Source organism: Lissotriton vulgaris, chromosome 10 (assembly GCF_964263255.1).
Source record: "Lissotriton vulgaris chromosome 10, aLisVul1.2, whole genome shotgun sequence".
NCBI lineage: Eukaryota > Metazoa > Chordata > Amphibia > Caudata > Salamandridae > Lissotriton > Lissotriton vulgaris.
The window spans coordinates 1,072,805,880-1,072,830,802 of NC_141698.1; the positions used below are offsets into that span (position 1 = coordinate 1,072,805,880).

The 24,923-nt window shown below is 49.7% G+C and overlaps 2 protein-coding genes across 5 annotated transcripts in view; one reads left to right on the forward strand and one right to left on the reverse strand.

Annotated features, from left to right (window-relative positions):
* Nucleotides 1–984, forward strand: part of TOP2B (DNA topoisomerase II beta) — a 683,650-nt gene extending 682,666 nt beyond the window's left edge. For 2 of the 4 annotated variants that reach the window (XM_086942133.1, XM_086942135.1), the window contains exon 36: nucleotides 497–984. In XM_086942133.1, the coding sequence (XP_086798259.1) occupies nucleotides 497–661 (165 nt within the window). In that variant the 3' untranslated portion in view covers nucleotides 662–984. The remainder of the gene's footprint in view (nucleotides 1–496) is intronic. The other 2 variants (XM_086942134.1, XM_086942136.1) reach the window with 2 other exon arrangements.
* A 50-nt stretch (nucleotides 985–1,034) lies between these two features.
* RARB (retinoic acid receptor beta) overlaps nucleotides 1,035–24,923 on the reverse strand; it is a 336,058-nt gene continuing 312,169 nt past the window's right edge. The window contains exon 8 of the mRNA XM_086942137.1: nucleotides 1,035–2,388. Coding sequence (XP_086798263.1) covers nucleotides 2,192–2,388 — 197 coding nt within the window. The 3' untranslated portion in view covers nucleotides 1,035–2,191. The remainder of the gene's footprint in view (nucleotides 2,389–24,923) is intronic.

Here is a 24,923-nt window from a genome sequence, read left to right on the forward strand (position 1 = left end):
TGCTAGGGCAAGTCCGGCCCTGCAGGTTGTTCTCTGTGAGCATGGGGGGAAGTGAATTGTACTGTGTGGCTTTGGAACAAAACCCATGTGCTTGCTCCCTTTGCACTTTTACCTGTGAGCTTGATGACCGATGCATCAAGGTCACGGGCAGATGGCGTAGGGCAGAGCTCAAGGGTGCCTGTCATAACCTGTGTTAATGGATTTCAGACACTTGGACTGCTTCTTTTTTTAAATAGTGGAATCTAAATCAAGTAAAAAGTGCACGCACTACGTTTTCGGTTGAACTGTAAAGATCTTCATAGGATCTGGTGAAAACCTGGGTTGTGGCTACTCGAGAACATCTTTGGGCTTGTTTGAATAGATTTATGCACAGTCCAAAACACAAAGTAAAGTTTAGTTCTGATTATTGTAGATTCCCTTTATATATGTATGCACAGTCCAAAGTAAAGTTTAGTTCTGATTATTGTAGATTCACTTTTCCATGTTGAATTTTCAGAAATCGAAGAAGACTTCCTTTGACAATGATTCCGATGGAGAGATCTTACCGGCCGACTTTGCCTCCGAAAGCACGACGGAGCGACAGCCGCGGTCCGGCCGAGCCAGAAAAGAAGTGAAATATTTTACAGAGTCCGAAGATGATGATTTTGATATGTTTAATTAAGTGCTGAAAAAGCACACACAAATTTCCGACAATATCTTGTGTAGTCCTTTTGTCCCTCCTGTCGCAAACTTTTGTACATTTGGCTTATTTTATGTGATCGCGTAATTGATGGTTTTTATTATTGTGTAGACCTTTTAACATTTTGTTGTTCCACATACACTTTTATGCTCTTTTTTACTCATTGAAATGTTCATGTATGTGTCTGATTGGCTTGTAGAAATGTTTTAGACTGCTGTGCTAAAAGCACACATTTTAACTGTCATGGTTGCAAACCTGCTTTTTGAAATGAAGTTGAAACATTAAAAAAAAGAAAAAATCTGAAGCACCTTGCCTGCAGTGTGATTTGTACACAAACGAAGAGCATACACAACAGTAAAATAAATATATTTTATTCTTTGCCAGGAGACTCCATGGAAAAAGGTAAACAGTATATGAACATAGAAAGTATTGTTAAACAATCTGAATGTACAAACCGAGCCGGTGACGGTACGTCACGGACTTGCTAAAGTATGCCCCTTTTCAAAACCTAGTAGTGCTTTGAATGAGGCCGAAGAAGCTCTGAGGGGTGGTTCACGAGAGTGAGAGTTTCCGTATCGGCTTCAGGATACTGGGCGGACTGAACACACTCCCTTACTTTTCAGCCAACACTCCTCCCTGCGACACATAGTTAAATGGGACACACTGTGCCCCATGATAGGTAGTGGTCAAGCCCATCGCCTCCTGCGAAGTATTCCAAATGGCTTGTGAACAAGTAAACAAAAGATCACATTACATAAATGCTGTACCTTGGAGGCTATCTTCCCTGTGAATGTAGTAAGAAATATTTTACTGCACCCACCCTGTAATAAACATTTTTAAAGTGATGAACCAACAAATCACATTTGATTACTTGAACTTGCAGTTCACAAAGACGCAGAAGACTTTGCTTCTGATGCTAGTGCATTGAATTTGTCCTTATACTTTCGATAGAACTTAACAAAATGTAATCGCTGATATCACACAGAGGAAAAGGCTTCTCCTCCCCCTCAAGTATTCCACCCTCCAAAAAGAAAGCCCACTCTGATTGAATTGACACTCAGTCTTTTTCTGGTGGCCCATTCTGTTAGCTCAATGTCTGTCATTTTATGCAAGACTAAAGGAAAGCACCAAAAACATCCATTCAAGAAGAAACACTCCAGAGTTGTATGTACAATGTCCTCAAGGTACATTTAAACCAGTTTCCGAATCGATCATGTCATGCAGTCTTGAGCAGTACAGAAAAATATCTTGTTTCCTGTGTGAAACCGCAGCGTTTCATATACTATTGTGGATTTTTGTTTATAGTTTTTAATAGTCCAGGAGAAGGTTGTGTTTAAACACAGAGTAGTGTATATATATATATATATATTTATATTATATATAGATTTATTTATAAGTAGAACATATTGGTCATTTTCCTATTTTCATGTTCTGGAAACCAAGCACGGAGTGGTTTTCCTAGCTGTGTGTAAGGTTTGTTCTTATGAATGTCTTAAAAAGTCAATCAACTTCCTACTTCACTGGAGGAGATTCCCCAGTGCTGCGGTTGTCCGCCGAGCTTGTTGAGATGGTGGGGCTGTGCTCTGTTGTATCCTCATCTGGACTTGGGGAGCCTGCTTCAAGTCCCTCAGAGTTTTCTAACATTTCCTGGATGAGAGGCGGCATGGATCCTGGAATCTCCAACTTTAAGGTGATCACACGTTCGGCACCTTTCAAAAGAAAAATAAATATTCAGCGGTCTGACTTTCAACAACCAGTTTAAGTATTCGCATGTGTCACTTTGAATGTCTTGTTGCAACAGACCGGATATGCACTTTTTGGAATCAAACTTAAAATTCTTCCTTACAAACAAAAGCTCTTGACTTTGGCAGACATTTTCAACATTTTTGCTGATTCCCATTACAGCTGCCACTGTTTCTCACTTCACATAGGCAAGCACTTTGTGCATATTTGTTATCGAGTATTTGAACATGAATGGGTGTTCAAATCTCTATTTCAAAATGAAACTTAAAATTCAACACACTATCCCGCTCACCATTCTGGTCGTAGCCTCTTGACATCTCTTCCCCCTGCTCCGCCACAGTAGAAATCTCTGAGCATACCCAATTCTGCTGCCGAACAGCTAGTAAAATCACTGAAAGGGCAAGTCACTGGTGGGTTTAACAGGTAACATGATGTTGGCGCAACCCTGGGGTAATTATGGCTCATGCATCTAGGGCACATTATTTAAACTGTCGGTGTGCGGCTTAATTTTTAGGGAGGACACGCTTCTATGTCTAAGAAATTCACTCACTAGCTCTTACCTCTTAATGAATCAAGTGTGGAAAAAGTAAACTAGCACAAGTGCCATTTGAAAGAAACCCAAATCAAGCATAATCCACTTAATGACGGGGATAGGTTTACCTGCAGCTTTGTGTGAGATAGACTTGATTTTGAATTTTCATTGGCATTATGGTCAATACATTTTTAGCAAGGGCTGAGAAGAGGCTTGGAATAGGGGATACTGCAGAGGCCTATGGGGAGAGGTATAGGGATCTGGATAGAGGGAACACTGCAAGACACTGAAGGGAGGGGCATTTGCAGTAGCCAATAGGGAAGGGAGATTTTGAATTTTTGCGGAAGATCAAAGTGCCTCTGCTGGGACTAAGTTGACGCTATACAATCCTGGATGGAGGGGGGTCTGCAGGAGCGTTGAGTGAGAGAGTTATACTTACCTAGAATTTCAGATGCATAACTAGCTGCTTTGGTCCATGTTTTAACTTTGAATTAGTAGGCTTGTGTAGGAAGCTGGCTCTATATATATACTATACATTGTGCACAGAGTCCATTGGAACCCCAAAGGTAGGCAGAGGTAAATGTAGATAATACCATACTCTCTATTTGTGGTAGTGTGGGCGAGCAGTAAGGCTTTATCAGAGGGTAGTGCTAAGCATTTATTGTACACACTCAGGCAAGAAATTACGTCACACACTCGGACTGAGCTCAGACCAATTTGTATAAAAATATTATTTAGTTGTATTTATTACGTAGAACCTAGCAAGCCTGGCACAGGTAAGTGTAAATAGTACTTTTCAAGGCAGGTTGAACAATACAAGCAGGCTTAATGAAAATGTATTTGTTACAGGTTTGTAAATGCTTTGAATGGGAGAGACAGCCATTACACTGCATTCATTAAAATGCATTTGTTACAGCGACCACGTTGTTACATCGCAGTACATTACAATGCAAGTCGTTACATCGACTTGCTGTAGAGGGCGTGCTAACCTAAGGAACAGTATAATTTACTATTCCAACACCTTCCCTACTGTTGCGCACACTGGAGCTGGAATAGTAAATTATACTATTCCTAAGTCCAGCAACCCCCCCCCCTTACAGCAAGTCAAAGTAACAACTTGCGTTGTAATATACTGCGATGTAACAATGCAGTCGTTGTAACAACTGCGTTGTAATCACATGCAAAATAAGGTGCTATATTTGCTTTGAATACAGTTGAAATTACGGTTAGATTACTTTTGATTACTTTACAAGTTACTTTATGGATTTCTTTTTCTACTTAGTGTGATATGCCTGGATATCACACTGGGAAATTTCCTAGAGAAAAGGTAAGCAATACAGTTTTTGTACATTTGCAATTTTTCAAATTTTCATACAAACCAACTCCACACTTAAAAACAGATTTTAAGAAAAGTAGTTAATGCAATCCTATGGTAGGATATTAAGTTATCGGTTTACAGTTATGTACTTATTTATAGGAGTTGGGTTTCTGGGGTTAGAACCAGGGCTCCCCAGAGTCGTAGATGCACTCTCAAAGCACTCTCAGCTGCACTAGGGCAGCGGAGTGCTGAGGCCTAATGTTATCCAATGGGGGATAGGAGGCCTCTGGTTGGTGGCTGCTCATGAGTAGGACACAAGGTTATTCGAGCAAAGCCCTTGGTGTTAGGCTCAGGGCAAAGAGGGATCCGAGTTAGCACACAAAATGCACCCGCAGCGGCACAACCGGAGGCCCCCTATCCCTCATTGGATAACATTGGGCCTCAGCACTCCTGACCTGGCCACCCTAGTGCCACCGTGGCAAGCCATGAGTGAACTTCCTCAAAAGGTTACACCCAAGTGTAGGAAAGTGGGTTTCTGTTGCAGTAAACCCCCCAACACGCTTTTTGCTAGACTACTGATGCACTTTGACTTAATGTGCCCTGGGTCCCTGCCAATCAGGTTCCTAGGGCCTCTGTTCTTTACCTAAACTCTACCAATTGGCTCCTCTCTGTCCACGTGTCAGTCCCTTGTAAAAGGTGCCAAGGGCACTGTGGCCAGGGAAGGCCTATAAGAACTGCAACATTTATTGTGCCACCCTTAGAGGCCCTGTACATTTACACACACTGCTATTGTAGGCTGTGTATTTTGGTGTAGAATAAAGTGAAGTCGGCATGGCACACATCCCTGTGTGCCATGCCTACATCCCACTGCCCTGGCATAGGTCAGCCACCCTTCTAGCTGGGTGCGCTATACCAGTGGTGAGGTGCATGAGCCCTGTACCCCTACAGTGTCTAGACCAATTCTTAGACAGTGTAAGTGCAGTAATGCTATTAAGAGTATATGGTGCCGGGAGTTTGTAATTACGAACTCAACAGCAGCATAATAGCTTTTCTGAAAACTGAGAAGTTTGGTATCAAACTTCTCAGCACATTAAACCCACACTGATGCCAGTGTGGGATTTAATGAAAATACAGTCAGAGGGCATCTTAGAGATGCCCCCTGAAAAACGACCAGCCTCTGGTGGGTTCCCTGACTAGTACACACCGGCCTGCTGCTTTTGCTCCCTGAGCCCAGAAACTAAGCCTTTCCTGGGTGTAGAGGTCACACCTCCCCCAGGCCAGGAAGAGCTATCTGTGGCAGGAGTGCTTCAAAGGCCTTTGTAATGCGACCCCCAACTTCTTGCTATCAGGAGCAAGCCCCCTTCCTGTCTCCCCTCCTTTTCGGCTGAAAAAACTAGCACAGCCCGAAGGTGTGCCAGCCACTGCCAAGCCCACCCCTCAGGTAGGAGATGCGAGGTGAAGCCCACGCTTCAGTACCCACCATCTCGCAGATGGCAGGCACTCTCCAATCAGGATTAGGGGTTGTGCCCACTACCCCATGTGGGATTGAGCACACCAAGGGTGTAGTCACCCTAAGGTCAGTAGACCATTGGCTACTGACCTCATGACTGCTAAAACGCCCTAAATACAGTATTTAGGGGGCCGCCCTGAACCAAGAAGACAGATTCCCGCAACCTACAAAGAAGGACAAAAGAGGACGCCCAGCAGAGGACACTGCAGAGAAGAACTGGCTTGGCCCCCAACCGTGAGTGGCCCAGTAAGGTGAAATCCGACCTCAAAAGACACCCCGGCATCCATCCGCCCTGCACCCTGGAGTGGAGAACCGGAGGTGCACCTGCTTCCCTGAGCCCTCCAACTTACCTGCAGATCTGTTGGTTTCTCCCAGAAGTCTTACTGGACCGAGCATGCAGCAAAAATCCCAAACCGGCAATCCCCATTGAATATAACAGGACACCTGACGCTAAAACAGCACCCTGCACCAAACGCCCATGCTCCGGTTTGGGTGTACTTTGAGTGCTAACTGATCTCCCTTTCCCCTGAGCCTAACACCAGGAGTTTTGCTCCCACAACCCTTTAGCCTGCTCGTGAGCAGCCACCAGCCAGAGGCCCCATATCACTCAATGGATAACATTGGGCATTAGCATTATGCACCTGGCCGCCCTAGTGCCGCTGAGGGTGTGCGGACAGTGCATTCTCGCAAGTATTTAACTGTAAACCGTTAACTTAATTTTTCTCCAGAGGAATACATGGACTGTTTTTTCCTTGAAAATTGTTTTTAATTGTCGAGTTTCTTTGTATGGAACATTGAAAAACTGCATATGTACTAAAAGTGAATTACTTACCTTTTGTTTAGGAGATGTCTGTGATATCTAGGCATATCACACTGATTAGCAAAAGTAATCTGAAAAGTAATCTAAAAAGGAACGTTCAAAGAAATCTGAAAAGTAACCTGTAATTCAGTCAACTGTAAAAACTGCATAAGATTTTGCAAAGCATTTAATTCACTTACCAGTGCCAGGCTTAGCTTGGTTGTAGAAAGAAATAACTAAAAAATATTTATGATCCAAACAAATTGGTCTAAGTTCAGTCTTTTAAGTGCGTGACATCATTTTCTGCCTGAGTGTGTACAACAAATGCTTAACACTACCCTCTGTTAAAGCCTTAATGCTCGCCCACATTATCACAAATAGAGAGTAAGGTGCTATCTACTTTTACCTTTGTCTACCTTTGGGGTTCCACTGGACTCTTTGCACACTATACCTCATTTTGGTATAGTATATACAGAGCCAGATTCCTACAGGGACAGGCTCTGATAATGACTACGAGGATGGTGATGCAACCGGCCAACCCTAATGTGTGGAAAACTGGTATGATGAACCCCCCCCCCGATGCCAGTGTTCTTGCCATCTCCTGATTCTGGCTTCACCTTACGTCTAAGTTCTGAGGAAAAGGCCTCCACTGCGATAGTCATGCAGAGGGCAGTCAAAGTTCTCAACCTCCAGCTCCCTACCATGGAGGTCAAAACTAATGTCCTGATAGAAGTCCTCCAGACAGGGTAAACTATTACTGAGCCCCTGCTGCGTTTTGATGAGTCACTCGTCAACACCCTCTTGCTCATCTGAAAAGACTATTAGTTATAGATTCCTTACCTTAGAAGTACCCCCAGGCGCTAGCCTGGATCTGGAGAATTTGTTTCGTAGCAGTACCCCTGCGCATCGGTAGGTGGCGTCTGTCGACTCCGCGTTCGTCTTTGTGGTCGCTGGGATGACGTTGCCGTGTCTACTTAGACGGCGTCCCTGCACGCTGAGACGTCAGTTCTTTCTTTTCCGCACCAGCCAGGGCAGATCCGGAGAGAGCCTGCCCGTAGTCACTTTTTGACTAACTCTTTTTTGACAACAACTTTTTTAAGTCCAACGCTTCCTGGTGCACGAGGGATGTCTAGCCGTCGGCCCGGTTTCAAGCCCTGTGACTCCTGTCACAAGTTGATGCTGGTAACCGATCCTCACCTCGTGCGCCTTAGGTGCCTGGAGTGTGACCACGACCCGAAGTTGTGTTCTGACTGTCGGGCCCTCAATCAGAAGTCTTTGCGGGAGCGGTCCTGAAAGCTTTTGAAGGTCCGGCAGTCTGTTACGCATCGTTCAAGGTTGAGGGGAAGGTCGCAGGACCGGTCACTGAGCCATCACCATTTGTCATTGAAGTCTTCGCACTAATCGAGTAAGTAGAAGGCGATGAACCATTATCGCTCTTCGCCTTCTCCCTGTCAGTCGGCCGTCGCGACGCGGGTCCCTGAGAGTCGCCGCTCCCTGGCTTGTCCTTAGGAGCTGATGGGATGGCTCCTCGCTTCTCTCCCTTTCCGGGAGCTGGAGCCTCCCCTGCCCAGCTTCGTGCCTTTTATGAAGCCCTCAACTCCATCTTTGGGCAGCCGACTCCGCCAGCGAGCCTTTGGGCACCACAGACTTTTTGGGGCCCCTAGGCCTTCGATGCCTGCGGCTCCTGCCTCAGAGCTGCAGGGCCCCCATGGATCTGGATTAGCACCGGTCGACCTCACAGTGCCTTCCCTGGCGATGATTCCAGTGGCGCCGGAGGGTACTTTTGTACCGCTGTTCATCCCTGGCATTCCTTACCGCCTTTAGTGGCAGCCAGAGGAGGGTGAGGAGGACTGGGAGGGATCTGGTGACCCTCTGGCAGACCAACTTGAGGAGCTGGACTGGCGAGAGGAGTTGGGTGATGCCAGTGGTCTGGATACCTCCCCAGGCCTTGGTATGCTTTCTCCCCCTACCGTGGCTACGGAGGAGGGAGCCTCCTATGCTGTGGTGTTGCTTAGGGCGGCTGTAGCGCAGGTACTTGAGCTTCCTACGGTGGCCGTTAGGACTAACCTCTTAACTGAGGAGCTTCAGCCAGCAGCTGCCTTTTCGGAGCCCCTGCTGCCTTTTAATGAGGCCCTCACTGACATCCTTCTGGGCACTTGGTCCAAGCTCAGCGGCTCCTGTGGATAGGATGATTGCCTGGCGCCGGGCGACACACATTTCCTCTCCCAACACCCTGCCCCTGAGAGCTTGGTGGTCCCAAGCCTCAACATCCAAAGGCGCGTTCCCTACTGCTCCCCCAAATAGGTAATCAAAGAAGCTGGACCATCTTGTGAAGATGTTTTCTTCTGCCAGCTTAGGACTGGAGTAGTTTAACACCGCATGTCTCTTGGGCCGTTACACACACACTGTGTGGGACACGGTTGTGCAAGTGCTGCCACAGTGCCTGGAGAAGGCCCAGCCTGTGCTCACCCATGCTGTCACAGAGGGTAGAGACGCAGAAAGTTTACAATTTGGTGTGGGCTGGATACCGCTGACTCGCTAGGTAGAACAATTTCCACGTTAGTAGCCCTGATGCGCTACACCTGGCTGAGGTCCACTGGCTTCTCTGGGGATGTTCAATCAACAATTTTGGACATGCCCGTTGATGGCCGTCACCTGTTCGGCGACAAGGTGGACAACACGCGCAAGTGTTTTAAGTACTCTAAGCCTACGGCCAGATCCTTGGGACTCGCTGCCACCTCTCCTCCCATGCAGTCTGCCTTTCGCCCCTTTCGTTTCTACAGAAGAGGTGCCCCACCATGCTTCACCTAGAGCCACAGGCCTGTGCAAGCTACCCAGCCTCTGTGTGGCTGGGTACGTGGGACCCAACATCGTGGGTCTGGGGGCCAGCAAGCGTCCAGTCCACCAATGCCCCCCGCAGCATCCTCCAAGCCTTCCTAGTCCTACTTTTCTGGGTCACCAGTTACCAGTGGGCGTCAGGATCCGCCATCACCTCCCCCACTGCCACATCATCACATCTATCCCTCTCTACATACCACAAACACTTCACACATGTTATTATTATTATTATTATTATTTATTTTTATAAAGCGCGATAGTCACCCGGAGGTATCCCAGCGCTAAAGAGACCCTAATTTAGCCAGATCTGAGGAGCACGTGGGGCAAAACAGGAAAGAATACAGAAAAAAAGGAGATCTAGAGACATATGTTTATGGGAAGAGGTGTGTTTTTAGCCGTTTTCTGAAGCGCAAGTATTGTGGCTCAAGTCGCAGGTCATGAGGAAGAGAATTCCACAGACGAGCGGCTTGTACCGAGAAACGTCTTCCTCCTGATCGGGTTTTCCTAAATCTGGGGGTATTGATCAGGTTTTCCGCGTTGGACCGAAGGGATCTAGCGGATATGTAGGGGGTAATGAGTTTGCGGAGGACTGGGGGGCCTTGGTTATGCAGTGTCTTGTGAACAAGACACAAGGCCTTAAATTTGACTCTCTCTCTAATGGGGAGCCAATGAAGGAGTTTGAGAGCTGGTTTAGCGGACGATCTGGCCGGTGTGTTTGTGATGATCCGGGCGGCGGTGTTCTGGATTCTCTGCAATGTGGTAAAAGTCGACTCGGGAGCACCCAAATATATCACATTACTAAAATCCAGTCTCGATATTATGAGACCTTGGATTATTAGTTTCTGGGATTTGGGGGGAAGAAGGGGCAGGACTTTCCTTAAAGATTTTAAGAGACCAAAGCAGGTCCCTGCCACCTTTTTTGCCTGCGAAGCGAAAGTCAGATCAGAGTCAATCCAGACACCCAGACTTTTCACTTCTGGTTTAGGGTCCGGGGGAGGACCCAGACAGTTTGGCCAGCTGTCCATGGGGAGTGAAGTTCCTTTTGGGCCAAGAATAAGGACCTCGGTTTTTGTCCCATTAAGTTTAAGGGCAGATCTATTCATCCAACCATGGACCTGCGTAAGGCAGTTGAAGAGATCGGCTTTCTGTTGTTTAGGGTGGGACAGGGATACCACTAGCTGGGTGTCGTCAGCATAGCTGACGACGCTCACTCCGAATGGGATGATAACCTCCTCCAATGTGGACATGTAGATATTAAATAATGTGGGGCTCAAGGAGGAGCCCTGAGGCACGCCACATTGGAGGGGTATTTCGGAGGAGCGAGCGTTCTTCTCCCAGATCTGGTAGGACCGTTGGGCCAAGAAGGATGAAAGCCATGATAAGGCTGTACCTTCCACTCCAACTCTAGCCAGTCTGTTGATAAGGAGTTGGTGGTCTACGGTGTCGAACGCCGCACTAAGGTGGGAGGATCATTTTGCCCATCTCCACCAGGTAGTTACGGCTCTCCTAGCCAAGGGAGCTATCGAACGCGTCCATGTGCCAGAAGTAGGTTGTGGTTGCTATTCTCACTACTTCCTGGTACCCAAGAAGGACACAGGCCTGCGTCCTATCTTAGACCTCAGGGACGTCAACCGCTTCCTCTGGAAGGAGAAGTTCAAGATGTTAACTTTGGCTCAGGTCTTGTCTACTCTCGACCGTGCAGACTGGATGGTAGCGTTGGACTTGCAGGAATTTACTTTCACATCGCTGTCATGCCTGCCCACTGGCATTACATATGGTTCATGATGTGCCAGGAGTATTTTCAGTTCACTGTGCTACCCTTTGGCCTTACCAGCGCCCCTTGGGTGTTAATGAAAGTGATGGCGGTGGGTGCAGCTCATCTGCACAGTTCAGCGGTTCCAGTCTTCCCCTATCACGACGACTGGCTGGCTGTTAAAGGTGAGCTCGCCCCACGCTGTAGTCTCCCACCTCCAGACTACGGCGCACCTCCTGCATTTGCTGGGGTTCACGATCAACGTACCAAAGTCGCACCTGATTCCTTCTCAGAAGCTCCTTTGCATCGGAATGGTTCTGGACACAGAGCAGTTTTGGGTCTATCCTCCAGAGCAGCAAGTCCGGGATATTTGGGCTATGATACAGATGTTTCAGCCTCTATCCTGGATTTTGGTGAGAATGACCCTGAGGCTGCTGTGCCTCATGTCCTCCTGCATCCTGCTGGTGGATCATGCCAGATGGCATATGCAGGCTCTGCAGTGGGAACTGAAGTTCCAGTGGGCGCAGCATCAGGGGAATCTTTCCGATGTTGTCCAGATCTCGGAGGGCACTGCAAGTCAACTGCAGTAGTGGCTCACAAACCAGGATTGGGTCAGCGACAGATCCCTCTCCCTTCCAAAACCAGAGTTCGCAATCGTGACTTATGCGTCACTTCTGGGATGGGGCGGCCACATGAGGGAGCTGAGATCAGAGGCCTATGGTCTAGGGCCGAGTCCGGGCTCCACATCAACTTTCTGGAGCACCGAGCCATTTATCTGAAAGAGACACATTAGCGATAGATTCCTTACCTTAGAATACCCCCAGGCGTCAGACTGGATCCGGAAAATTTTGCGTAGCAATACCCCTGTGTGCCGGCAGGCGTCGTCCCCGGCTCCACGTCTGTCGTCCGCGTCGTTAGCGCCAGAAAGAAGTCATCAGAGTACTTAGACGCCGCCCATGCGCGCTGACGTCAGTTCTTTTTTTTTTTTCAGCGCCAGCTAGCGCAGATCCAGAGAAGCTCTACCCCTTAGTCTTTTTTGAATAAACTTTTTGATATTTTTGATCATTTCTCTACTCGAGTCTTCGACTCCAACAGTGCCGGTAGGGATGCCCGGGTTTAAACCCTGTTCCAGGTGCGACCGACTGTCTGTTACCGACCCCCATCGCCGGTGTCTCAAGTGTTCAGGCCTCGACCATGACGACCGCACCTGCTCCGACTGCTGGGCCCTGACGTCTAAAGCTAGGCGAGAGCGGTCTCGCAATCGACTGGAGCTCCGTCAGTCGCCCCTGCGCCACTCCCGGTCCCACGGGAGGTTGAGGGACAGGTCGCGGGGTCAGAGCCCTCGCAGCTCCGGGAGTGGTCATCGGTCATCAGGATCCAAGTCCTCCGGTAAGAGGCATAAGAGGTCAGAGAGACATCATCGTTCCTCCGACTCACCCCGACGCTCGCACGATGCGGCCGGGAGTTCGGGTGACACCACCCACGCGGCTCTGCCAGTCAGTCGTCGTCGCCGCCTGCCCCACACCTTCGGGTCCCTGGGCAAGACGCGATACCTGAGGAGATCGAGCCGTACCTCATGGCCTTGAGGTCCCGCCCTCCTCAGCCGGGTTCCGTGGCGCCTCCGGGCCCAACAGCCCCGGCTGAGGGCCTAGCGGGCCGGGTGCTTCGGCTGCGACAGTCTGGTGCTTCGGCCCCGGCGCCGCCGGCGACTTCGGTCCCGGCGCCGCAGGCCCTCTCTGGATCCGCTTCTGGGTCGTCGCCGGTCGACCTTGCCGATGCCGGCCCTACGGGTGTCGCCCCCGCGCCTGCTATGGGTGCCGTCCCCGATCCTACCCCCGGTCCGGTTCTGGCGCCGATGAGCGACGCTACCGACGGCATTTGGAGATTTCTATTTCCATGAACAGGACCCATCTGTTGAACCTGTACTACAGGAGATGGGTGACGAGGGTGATTGGGAGGGGGTCTGAGGACCCTCTGGCACGGTGACTTGACATATGAGCTTGGGGAGGCCAGTGGCATGGACACTTCGCCAGACACTGGATTTGTCTCCCCTCCCACCGTGGCTACGGAGGAGGGGGCTGCTTATAGTGTAGTGTAGACACGGGCAGCCAAGGCCTTAAACCTTGAGCTCCCTGTCGCGGCCGTGTCACCCCGAGTGGGATGGGTATGCTCAGACATGAGTCCCATGCTCTCCACACCACTGGATTCAAGCAAGCCGGGCTGAAGACGGCTGGAATGCCAGAAACCGGTCCTCGGGAGCTTGTTTCCGGTCCAGGGAAGGCATGGCTTGGCAGTTCGGGCTGGACTGTTCCCATGAGGCACAGGGTCAGACTGATTTACATATGGCCATGTCTGAACTGGGGTGGTGTGGAGTGCAAAAAAACGATGGATTTAGGCCCAGATCTCTGTACTGGGGTGAATGTATGACATTGTTCTGCAGTTTGTCCATCAACTGTGGTTTTTGCACTAATTTTATCTGAAGCGCACACAACAGTACTGGGTGGATGACCAACTTTTTATTGGTTACTTGGGCGCGAAAAAAGGTTGGGTCGTGCACAAACGGACCATCTCTCGGTGGGTCGTTCTGTGCAACAAAGCAGATTACTCGTTGGCTAAGAAGGAACCTCCTGTGGGGCTGCGTGCCCATTCTAACCGGGCAACGGCAGCCACTACTGCCTCGTGACGCGGGGTCCCCTTGCAGGACATCTGTCGGGCTGTTACGCGGGCCTCGCTGCACACATTTACCAAGCATTATTGCCTTGACAGTTATGTCCTGAGAGACTGCTTCTTTGGCCGTTCTGTTCTTCGTGACTTTCTGGTGTGATCTTTGTTCGCAGACCCACCACCGGGGTTGGTATTGCTCGGGTATCTATTCTAAGGTAAGGAATCTATCACAAACGTGTCTCTTTCAGATGCACAAGTTACTACTTGTGTAACAATAGATCTGTAAGAGACATTAGTTAGTGATAGATTCCTTACCGCCCCACCCATCCTCCGCGTTCTATGAACTGATTTCTAGGGTTAAGCTCATCCCTTTCGGGGCCCTAGTTTTATGGCACCAGAGGTCAGTTTCTTGCATGGCTCTGTGTTCCTGGCGCAGAAAGTCGTGTACAGAACTGAGGGTCAGCGCGCATGAGTGGCGTCTAAGTAGTCTCCTCTACTTTATCTCGGGGCCTACGACTCCAACGACGGACACAGAGCCTCACAACTCCACCTTCCGACGCGCAGGGGTACTGCTGACGAAAAGTTTCCGGATCCAGTCTGACACCTGGGGATATTCTGAGGTAAGGAATCTATCACTAACTAATGTCGCTTACAGATATATCGTTACACAAGTAGTAACTTGTGCGTTTGGTATCAAACATGTTGGAATCCTACCCCAACACTGATTCCAGTGTTGAATGTATAATCTTATGTACTGGGGGACTGCCCTAGGGTGACCCCCTGTATTCCCAGTACCAGCCTTTCAGGGTCTACCAGCAAGCTAGTGCTGCTGCAGACCAAAGACACGTTTCTGCCCTCCTGCTGCTGAGCAGAGCTCAAGCAGGGGAAGGTAGAACAATAGGTTTCCTGTCACAGGGAGGTGTGATCACCTCCCAGTTAGGACTTAGTGTATTGGGCTGGGGTGGGGTCGCTTGCCAGCGCCACCATATGGATTTGAAGGGTTCATTTGGTTCCCTCCTTGCATACTCCAGTTTGAGCCAGCTCAGGGAGCCCTTGGCTCCTGCTCTGGTGTGCAACTGGACAAAGGACATGGAATTATCCTACTCTTTCCAGACCCTCCTCTTGGTGTGACCCCTGAATTGTTCCAACCGTTTCCCTAGGTTAATTAAGGGCTTACCTGTGGGCTTGCTCTTTATATTTGTCGGGGGACAGCATTTTAACCCGAAACAACTTCAATTGTCTGGGCACCTGGACTCTGCCTAGAACCAAGACTGCACAAAAGACTCCTCCTGCTGCTCCTGGTTTTGCTGTTCTGCAAATCTTCTTCGTTGCCTGTGCTTCTTCAAGCTTCCTCTCCAGGCCTGTGGGCATCAAGGACACGCGAAGGAAACTCCCTTGGAGTGAAGGAGTCGCTCCCCTGCATCTGCAGGCACTGCACTGCAACTGACCGGTCTGCTGCTCCTGACGTCTCACGGACTTCAAAAAGCTCAGCAACACAGGTGGTGGTTCTGCAACTCCCTCGAGGCCCGACATGTCCTCTCAGCAAGTTTGAGGCCAGTATCCCTCGTTGGAACCTCTGGAACAGAACCCCTTTGCACTGTTGATTTGCTGTGGCCAAGGCTTGTTGACTCTGAACTCCAGAGATCTTCGGGGTACAAGAAGCTCTGGCATCTCTTCCTGACAAGATCTTCATCCTCATTGCATTCTCTGCACCCTGGTCCTGCATTCTTGGTGAGCTGCTCGAGGTCCTCTTGTGACTCCTGTGCCTTCGGCTTGTGAGTCCTCTTGAGGGTCTTCTTTGGCTTCAGGGGGCTCACCTGCTTGCTTGGAGCCTGCTCTGTCTTCTGCAATTAATGAGTCTCTTGTACTTTGCTGGTCCCAACGTTGCTCCTTTTTCGTTTTCCAAGTATGTTGCTGCTGCCGCCAAGGCTTGTTGGTGCTCCCACCGTACAGCCACCCCCTGGTTCATGACTTCCGATGTGGGACAGCTTGGGAACGGCTCCTGGTCTTCCACAGGGTCGCCTGGTCCACACAGCTGCAGCAACAAGGTCAGTCATCACTCCTGCATCTTCCTTCATCAGTGGTCATTGCTCTTCTGTGCCTCCTGGTCACCTCCGAGTGGCATAGACTCTGTCCCCTCTGCTTGCTGGTTGTTCTGATATATAATGCACTCTTGGATCCCACCAGAATTTCACCTTCTTTGCCAGTGGCATCTTTCCTGAAGTTCTCCATTGTGGTCTTCAGCTGTTTCCGATGTCATTTCACACCCATGCGCCTGGATTCCATGGTGTAGTTGTCATGGTTCCTGGGGTATCCACGGTTGGGATGACTCTTCAACCTTTATCTTCCACAGGATTTCTTCAGGGTCCACTGGGAAGGGTCCTCCTTTAAAATTGCAACCGCGACTTTCCCATTGACTTGTTTGGAGTACGCAGCTGTGTTCCTACTCTGCACACAGCCTCTGGGGTTCCTGGACCTTTACCTCGGGTGGTCCCTTGTGTGTTCCGCTCTTCTGAGTCTCCTGGTCCAATTCTCGACTTCGGTCGCAGTTCGCATTCCACTTCTTTAGTGTATGGTTTGGTCTCCCCTGGAGAACACTGTATTGTGCTTACTTACCTCTTGAATTGAAGTATTATTGTGTATATGTGTTGATATTGCAGACTAGGAGATATACCAATGTGACAATTAGTGTTGTGTAATAAATTAATGTACAAATATTTTTATAACTTCACTGGTTCTTTTTCGTTTAACCTACAGTACATGATTAGATCTGGTAAAACAAGCTGCTTAAAACTCCTTCTGGACTAAGCCTGAAGGCTGCTCTCCACACCTACCACTTAGAGAGCTTTCTATGGTTGTCTAGGATCACTAAAATCACCATAAGGGTCGTCTAGATTAGTGTAAGGTGCTTCATTTAAATAAGTGTGCACCATATATACTAAGGCAGTCCCCTACAATACCGATCTCTGGGGAGGTATGGCTTGGGCATTGTAAGGTAAAATCTCTTTATATTGTCACCCCCAAGTTTTTGGACTGATGCTGATGGTTTTCCGACTGAGTACACACTACGGCATGCTAACCAGACCTCCGTCCCGGTGCCCTTATCCTTAAACAGGTACGTCGATTTGGCTCATAGCCAATTGGCTAATCTAACTTACCTGTAAGTCCTTAGTAAATGTTACCCAGGATACCCTGGGAATGTAAGTTAGAGGGTCACCCGAGAGATTGCAGTATAGGTTGTGCCACCCTGGTTGTGATACAAGTAAAACATCTCCCAGCCTATCATGTGCACGCTAAAAGCAGTTTAAACTGCTAGCTCGACTTTGCCATTTAAAGTAATGGCAAAGTCACCCCTATGGCAGGCCTATTGAGTTTTAAGGCACAGTGCAGAATATGTATTGTACATGTTCTGATAGTAAAAATGCGAAACTCATTTTTACTGTGGAAACTTTTGCTCTCCCCATTGGCAAGTACAGAGTTGCACGCAGACCCCTCAGCTGTGCCAAGTCTGGATCTGTGCAACCAAAGTGGGTCAACCAGTATATCAAAAAACTCTTTACATTAAGCCCGACTTGATTCTCAATTATAAATTAATGTAACAATTGCAGTATGCAACTTTAACAAATGTGTCACTTAGTTGCCTTTAGTCCCCTGTGCCCATGCCAGTTGCAAAGGGATCCTGACAGCTTGCTGCCCTCCTTGGGAGATGTGCTGACGATTCCCAGGAAAGGATACAATAGGGGGCTACCCTGAAAGGAGGGGTTACCTCCCTCCTGCAGGAACCCACACAGGTTTTGGCAGAAAAGGCGAGCTACAAAGAAGCAACTGCCATTGAAGGGCACATGGGTGACAGTTGGGAGAGGGGCTGCTCCATTTTTCTGGCAGACAGGCTGGCACTAGGACCTGATCGATACTTCTAGTTGTATATTCCTTACCTTTAGAATTTCCCCCAGGCGTCAGTCTGGATCCAGAGATTTTTCATTAGCAGTAATCCTGCGCATCGCTAGGTGGCATTGGCCGGCTCAGCATCCGTCATAGGCGTCGTGTGCGCTGGAAATAGGGCCACATGATCTATATAGATGACGCCTGGGTGCGCAGGCGTCAGTTCTTTCTTTTTCTGTGTTAGAAATGGGATTTCTGGTTGGCTAAGGCTTGCGTCAAAGCCAGGTAGAAACCACCACTCTAGTCAGGGCAAGGGAGTTACACGCCAAGATAACCCCTGCTCACCCACTTGGTAGCTTGGCACGAGCAGTCAGGCTTATCCCAGAGGCCATGTGTAAAGCATTTGCGCAACACACACACACACAGCAGCAACACACTAGGCACACCACAAAAAGGAACGCCACACAAGGTTATATATAAAAATAGCCTTTGTATTACCATAAACGCATTAGATCATAATCACACAATTACACTGTGCCAACTGGCCCTGGGCAGTATTCACAGGGGATTATATACACATGACAGGGCCACGTGGGCCACTGTCAGAATCAGCAATTAGTATAAATAGCACTTCTAGAACATAGAATAATTGTAGCACAAAATAACAATTGTAGGACACAACCAGTAACCACTGGTACAAGGTAGGAACACACTACGCAATACTAATCACCTTAGGCATAAACAGTGTAAACACAGTAGGCAATCACCTTGCGCAAGAATCACAGTAGGTACTGACCCCAGGCCAGCAGGCCTTCCGTGGGGATCAAACGCCCTTTGTCCAACAGTGTCAGGGCAGGCTGCGCAGGCAGCAAAAGAAGAGTGCGCAAGAGTTTAGGGCCTAAACATGCCAGCTGCCCACTAATTGCTGGGCAGCTGTAGAATCACCCCTGGCACCACTGTGCCCTCTGAGCCCCTCCTTGGGACTCTAAATGCAATGTAGTAGCTGCCCTCTGCCAGGTGGGGCAGCTGGTGAAAGATGGCACTGGCCCTCCACGGGCTTTCAGCGGTCCTCTCAGGGACTGTACAACCTAGGGCCTCTCAGCTGGCCCTCCAACTGCCTTGGCAGCACTCTACTGCCCGTTAACCACATGGCTGCTGCCGAGGATCCCTCTGCTGTGCTGAGAGCCTTTGAATCCCATGGTTCATGACGAGCTCAGCTCATCATGAGCATGCAAGGGGTTAATACTCTGTGTCTTGGGGGAGTGTAACCCAACCCCCTTCTTCAAACAACAATGCTCCCAACGCAAATGGCACTGGTGCTGCTGTGCCGGGTGAGCACAACCAAGAGGAAAAAGAAGAGGAGCTCAGCCCCACTCACCACTCCTTGGAGCTGAGCAAGTAGTCAGCAGCCGTCTGCTGCAGCTCAGGGTCTGGTGATCTCTGCTGCCTCTCTCTTCTCTGTGTGGCACGCAGGGCTTCCCTCACGGACGTGGGAGCCCCGCCTCACATCACGCACTGTGCCGTTGGGTCCTCCTCACCAGCCGCAGGCTTCCCTCACGTCGGGGAGCTTCTGGTCTAGAGCACTCACCGTTCCAACCTCTGTGCAACTGCAGGGCTCTTATCACTCAAGTGCGGCGGGGGCAGGCACCGACAATGTGCCTCGAGCCCCCCTCCGCTTTCACTCGTCCGCAGCTGCGGGGCTCTCCTCTTGCTAGGTTAGCCTTGCCAACTGAAAGCACTCCCTCCACAGCGTGGGGCTCTAGCAGGCAATCCGGGGCTCTCCCTCGCTCTTGGGAGCCCCATGGGATGACGCCACGATCTCCCTCAGAGCACAGGAGCGCGGGGTGGGCTCCCGTCCGCTTCCTGTTGCCCCCAAGCACTTCCGTGTTGCCGCAGGCAGCGCGGCGGCCCTCAATGTTCCTGGAACCTTCTGGCTGTAATACGGGGTAGGCTCCCATTTAAGGGCAAGGTCCCTGGCGGGGTGGGTACCCGATAGGGATATTTAAAACAGCAAATATGCGGGGTAGGCACCAGCTATTTAGGCAAATATGCGGGGGAGGCACCGGCTATTTAAATAACGGCGATGGTGGTTGTAGGAAGGTGGATATCTGACTATATGGTTACCCCAACTTTTTGCCTAGTGTTTTGCTGGTTTTCGACTTAGTTCGCCTGGGATCCTGATATTCAGGGCCCCAGGCTATCTGCTCTCTCTATAAAATGGACTCCATGTGCTTTAGGTACATACCAGATTGGATATTGGGCCACCTTTGTTAGACCCTGTATAGTGTACCATAGGTACCCAGGGCATAGGTGCATCCAAGGCCTACCAGGGGCTGCAGCATGTATTACGCCACCCCTGACTGGTCATCTAAACTGACACCACAGGCTGATCACTCAGCTTGGGTATGGTGGTGTAATCACCCCTTACTTAGATATAGTATATCTATGTCTACCTTATATATAGACACATAGAAACCTATAAGTCACTCCTATGGCAGGCCGTAGCATTCCTGGAGGCAGAGTGCTTGATTTTATGTGAGAGGGTGCCCTAGCATGAGCTGAGCCCTTCTGCAGCTTTTAGAACAATCTCCTTATAGCTGTTCTATGATATAGCCATACCATATACTCTTAAGTGCATTATAATCCGCGCGGTTAATGCTAACTTTGGTTTGGCTTTATCAAAACATGTCGTGTAAGGTGTCAAACACTTTGGAATACTACCCCCCTGCCAATTCTGGTGGCAGGAGTAGCATTCCACCCTTCTAGAGGGAAAAGACATGCATGTTCCTGCTTTACCCGGTTAAAGTTAAACAGAGCCTCAGCATCACAAAATGGATGCTGCTACCACAGACACGAGTATGACCTGCTGCTGCTGGAAACTCCAGCAAGGGAGGCCTGGACAATAGGTTTCCTGTCGAGGGAGGTGCTAGCACCTCCCCAGACAGCCTGTCGTGTATTGGGGGAGGGTGGGTTGAATGGAAAGATGCTTTTCCAGACACTGCCTGGGGCACACAAGGTGCTCCATGCATAGCCTGGTTCAAACTAGTTGCTGGGGCACTCCAGCCCCGCTCTGGTGTGAAACTGGACAAAGGGAAAGGGGGGTAACCACCCCCTTCCCAGGTCCACCCATAGGAGGGACCTAGCAGGTAATCCAGCACCTAAAATCAGTATAAAGATAGGAGCTGTATCTACAGACTTTAGATTATCCTGGAATGTAACTGATACGAAACTCTTGGACCTTCGACATTCTATATCGACTAGAAGACTGAAGAGATCTCCCTTGTGGTCAAGCAGTGACTACCCTGTGCAAACAGGCACCACCAGTAACTTGCCGGTTTGCTTTGTCAACGCTCCTGTCAGAACCCAAAGACTCAGCGACTCAGGAACTGGACTTCCAGACTTCTCTGACTCCGATCCACATCAAAGCTGAGACCCGTGGCAGACACAAGAGACGTGGGACTGGACACCCTGTACTTGCTGCATTTTGCTAACTGCTCGACTCCCGAGGTACCCTCGCAGTTGTGTATTTGGGTACGAGAAGCCCCAGACCCGAGCACCATTTGCACTAAAGCTCAGCCCTCCACTGTCTACGAGTGCAGCGTGGGGCATGCTCCTGCATTTCAGTTCGACACGTCTTCCAGGTTGCTAGGCTGCTGGCTAGTTAGCCCTCTGAAGACTTCTTTTTGATTTTACACCACTGGCCTGGTTCACCCAGGCTGGCTCCAGCTTCCCTGCGAAGGAAAAGCTCCCCAGACCTTGCTGGTCTGACTTGATGCAAATCTTCACTTCCTGTATGGATTGCATTTGCCAAGGCTTGTTGGATCCAGTCCGGATACCGACACCGCAGTCAACTAGATCCTTCGTGGGACAGCTCGAATCCAGCTCCTGGTCATCGGCGACGCCTCCTGGTCCTCGTGGCTGCAGAGACAAGCTTCACCACTTCACCTGAGATCATCGTGACATCTTCTGGTTCCTTCCTGGTTCCTTCTTGGTCACTGGCTAGTGACCCAGACTCTGTCCCCTCTGCTTTCAGGTTCTTCAGTTCTTCGATCCACCCTTGGATCCACCCGGAGACTCTTCCTTTGGTCGCCTGCAGCACTTCTTTTGCAGATCTCCATTGAAAGCATCGACGAAACCCGACTCGAAAAGACACTTATGCACCCGGCTACCCTGGGTGAGGTAACTAGAGTGCTCCTGTGCTCTCGTAAGTATTGACTCTCCAAGTGTCCAAGTTTAAAGGGGTTTTGTCGTAGTCCATCCGGAAGTGCCCGTAGTCAGTAACTTTGTAACTTCTTAGTTCTCCATTATAAGTCAATGGTAACTCGCGACTGTTTAGACACGGCACGCATCTCCCGTGGTTCTCCTACTTCCTAACCATATGTTGTCCAGTGTAGACCCAGCGATTCCCTATGCCTATTCACTATTTCTGAAGTGTTTCTTATACCACTTACTTAGTATATGATTATGAGGCCCCTAGGGCAAAACTGTATTTGTGCAATTTATCGGATGCTAATTGAGTAACTTGTGAAGTATTTCGATCTCTGACCTCAAAGAGTTCAGAGGGGTTGTGTTAGAAATAAATACATATATATTTGATATATACCTTGTGTGGTGTCTTTTCATTTGGTATTCAAGTGATTATAATTGGTAAAACAGCTGGCTTCACATGCTCTCTGAGGTCTTAGTCTAAGACTGCTGGTCCATGCTACCACTAGGATAGCTTGTCTATAAGGTTGACTTTACAACCATCATCAATGAGAGTCGTTTAGACGGGTGCAGGGTGCCCACTAGAATAGTGGACATCATATGCCAGGGTAACTTCTCACATTGCGGGTGGGCACCCGCAATGCAGAACAATGGGGAAATCCGTACGCTGGGGATTCCCTCGCAGGGAGGTGCAACTTCAGGGCTGCAAATCATAAAATAGAAGCGCTCCTAGGACATAAGTCCAGCGCTCGGCCTAGGAGTAAATAAAAGTTCTTCTCCAACTGTAAAAAATAAAGCACTCCCAGGCGCTGTAGAGCAAAGTCCCAGGAAAGTATTTCAGCATGAGAGGGGGGCAAAGGCTGGGGCCAGGGGCCAGCTCACAGGGCCCTCCAGCAGGGAGGCAGTCTCCAGTGGCGGTTCCTCCTGGCGCCCAGCAGCAGCAGAAGGCCCCTCTTTAGTCCGGAACAAGAGAACAACAAACCTGGGGTCACAGCCCCTTCTTATACAGAGATTCCCTTTGTCTAAGGCTGTAGGGCAGGGGAGAACCAGTTACAACTGGTTCTTGAGCACTTTGTTGTGCTCAGCCCCTCTGCCTATTCACAGGACAGGCTAGGGACATAAGATGCACCACAGGGGGCGGAGCCAGCATTGTGGAGGGAAGGCACAGTCCTATTCAAGTCCCAGGTGCACTCCTCCCTCCCATCTATATGCAGATCTCCCCATTCACCACCGGGCAGACCCATCCTGACTCTTGGAGTCAACCACACAAGCCAGCCCCTGTCACTCACAAGCAGGCAGACAATCCACATTCACTGCACACAGACATACCAACTTCTAGAAGTGGCACTTCTACACTAGTCACATTAAATCTGCGCACACCGTTGCGCAGCATTTAATCTCACGAGTTCGCACATACCAAAATCGCTCTGCACTCCTCACACATCAGGTGTGAGAAGGGAAGCTGAGATCCTGAACCTTGAACTCCCTTTGATGGCAGTCAGGACTAACCTCCTGACAGAGATGCTTCAACCTATGGCTTCTACCTTTGAACCTGTTTTGCCTTTTAATGAATCCCTCACTGATGTCCTTCTAGGCACTTAGTCCAGGACAGGAGCTCCTGTGGTCAGGACAATCGCCGCCTCAATCGGCCCGCTTCGGACGACCTAGCGTTCTTTACACAACATCCTTCCCCTGAGAGCTTGGTTGTCCAAGCCTCATCTTCTAAAGCTGTATTCCCTTCACTCCCCAGATAGGGAATCCAAGGAGCTGGACCATCTTGGGAAGAGGATGTTTTCTTCCTCCAGCTTGGCTTTGCGGTCGGTGAATACCAGTTCCCTCTCGGGCGGATACTCCCATACCATCCAGGATACGGTTGCGCAGGTGCTGCCTCAGTGCCCGGAGGTGGCCTGAGACGTTCTCTCCCAGGCAGTTGCGGACTGGAGAGGTGCAGCGAAATTCAACATTCTGGACTGGAGAACACCGACTCACTGGGCAGGATAGTTGCGTCATCTGTACCATTACGACGCAACATCTGGTTGAGGACTGCTAGCTTTTTCTGGGGATATCCAGTCTACTCTGAAGGACATGCCCTTTGAAGGCACTCACCTTTTTGGTGAGAAGGCAGACTCTGCACTTGAGCGCTTCAAGGAATCTCAGGCTACGGCCAGATCCTTGGGCTTCACGGCTACAATTTGTTCCCCTCAGTCTGCCTTTCGTGGCTACGGAAGGGGCACCCAACCACGTCCTGCCCAGCCACTGAGCCATGTAAGCTGTCCAGATTCTGCATGGGCACGGACGTGGGACCTCATCCTCGTGGGTCATGGAGCCAGCGGTCGGGCCAGTCCACCCTTTTCCCCTCTGGCACTTTCACAAACCCATCCTAGTCCGAAATTTCAGGCCCATCATTGGTCAGTCTGAAGCAGGATTTGCCATCACCTCCTCTGCTGGGAGTCCATCATGTCAGTCAGGTGGGCTCTGCAGATAGTCTGACGGGGCCCCTCCCTCTCCTTTGAGACTACACCTCCATCCATGCCACCTTCTTATGACCGTATGCAGGAGTATCATTTGGCACTTTTTGCAAGGACATTATTGCTCTCTTGGCCAAGGAGGCCATAGAGAAGGTCCCCGTGCCAGAATTAGGACGTGGTTCTTATTCCCACTACTTTCTGGTGCCCAAAAAGGACAAAAGCCTGCATCTTATCCTAGACCTTCAGACCATCAACTTCTTTCTTCAGAAGGAGAAGTTGAAAATGCTCACTTGGACCCAGGTTACTTATGGTGGGTTACGAGCACTTTAAGTTCACTGTGCTCCCCTTTGGCCTTACCAGAGACCCTCGGTGTTCACAAAAGTGATGGCAGTTGCCGCAGCTCATCTGCGCAGATCTTCCCCTATCTCGACGACTGGCTGTCAAAGGCAGGCTCGCCCTAGGCTGTCATCTCCCACCTCAAGATTACAGTGGAACTCCTGCACTTACTGCGCACCGAAAGAAGTAGTGGCT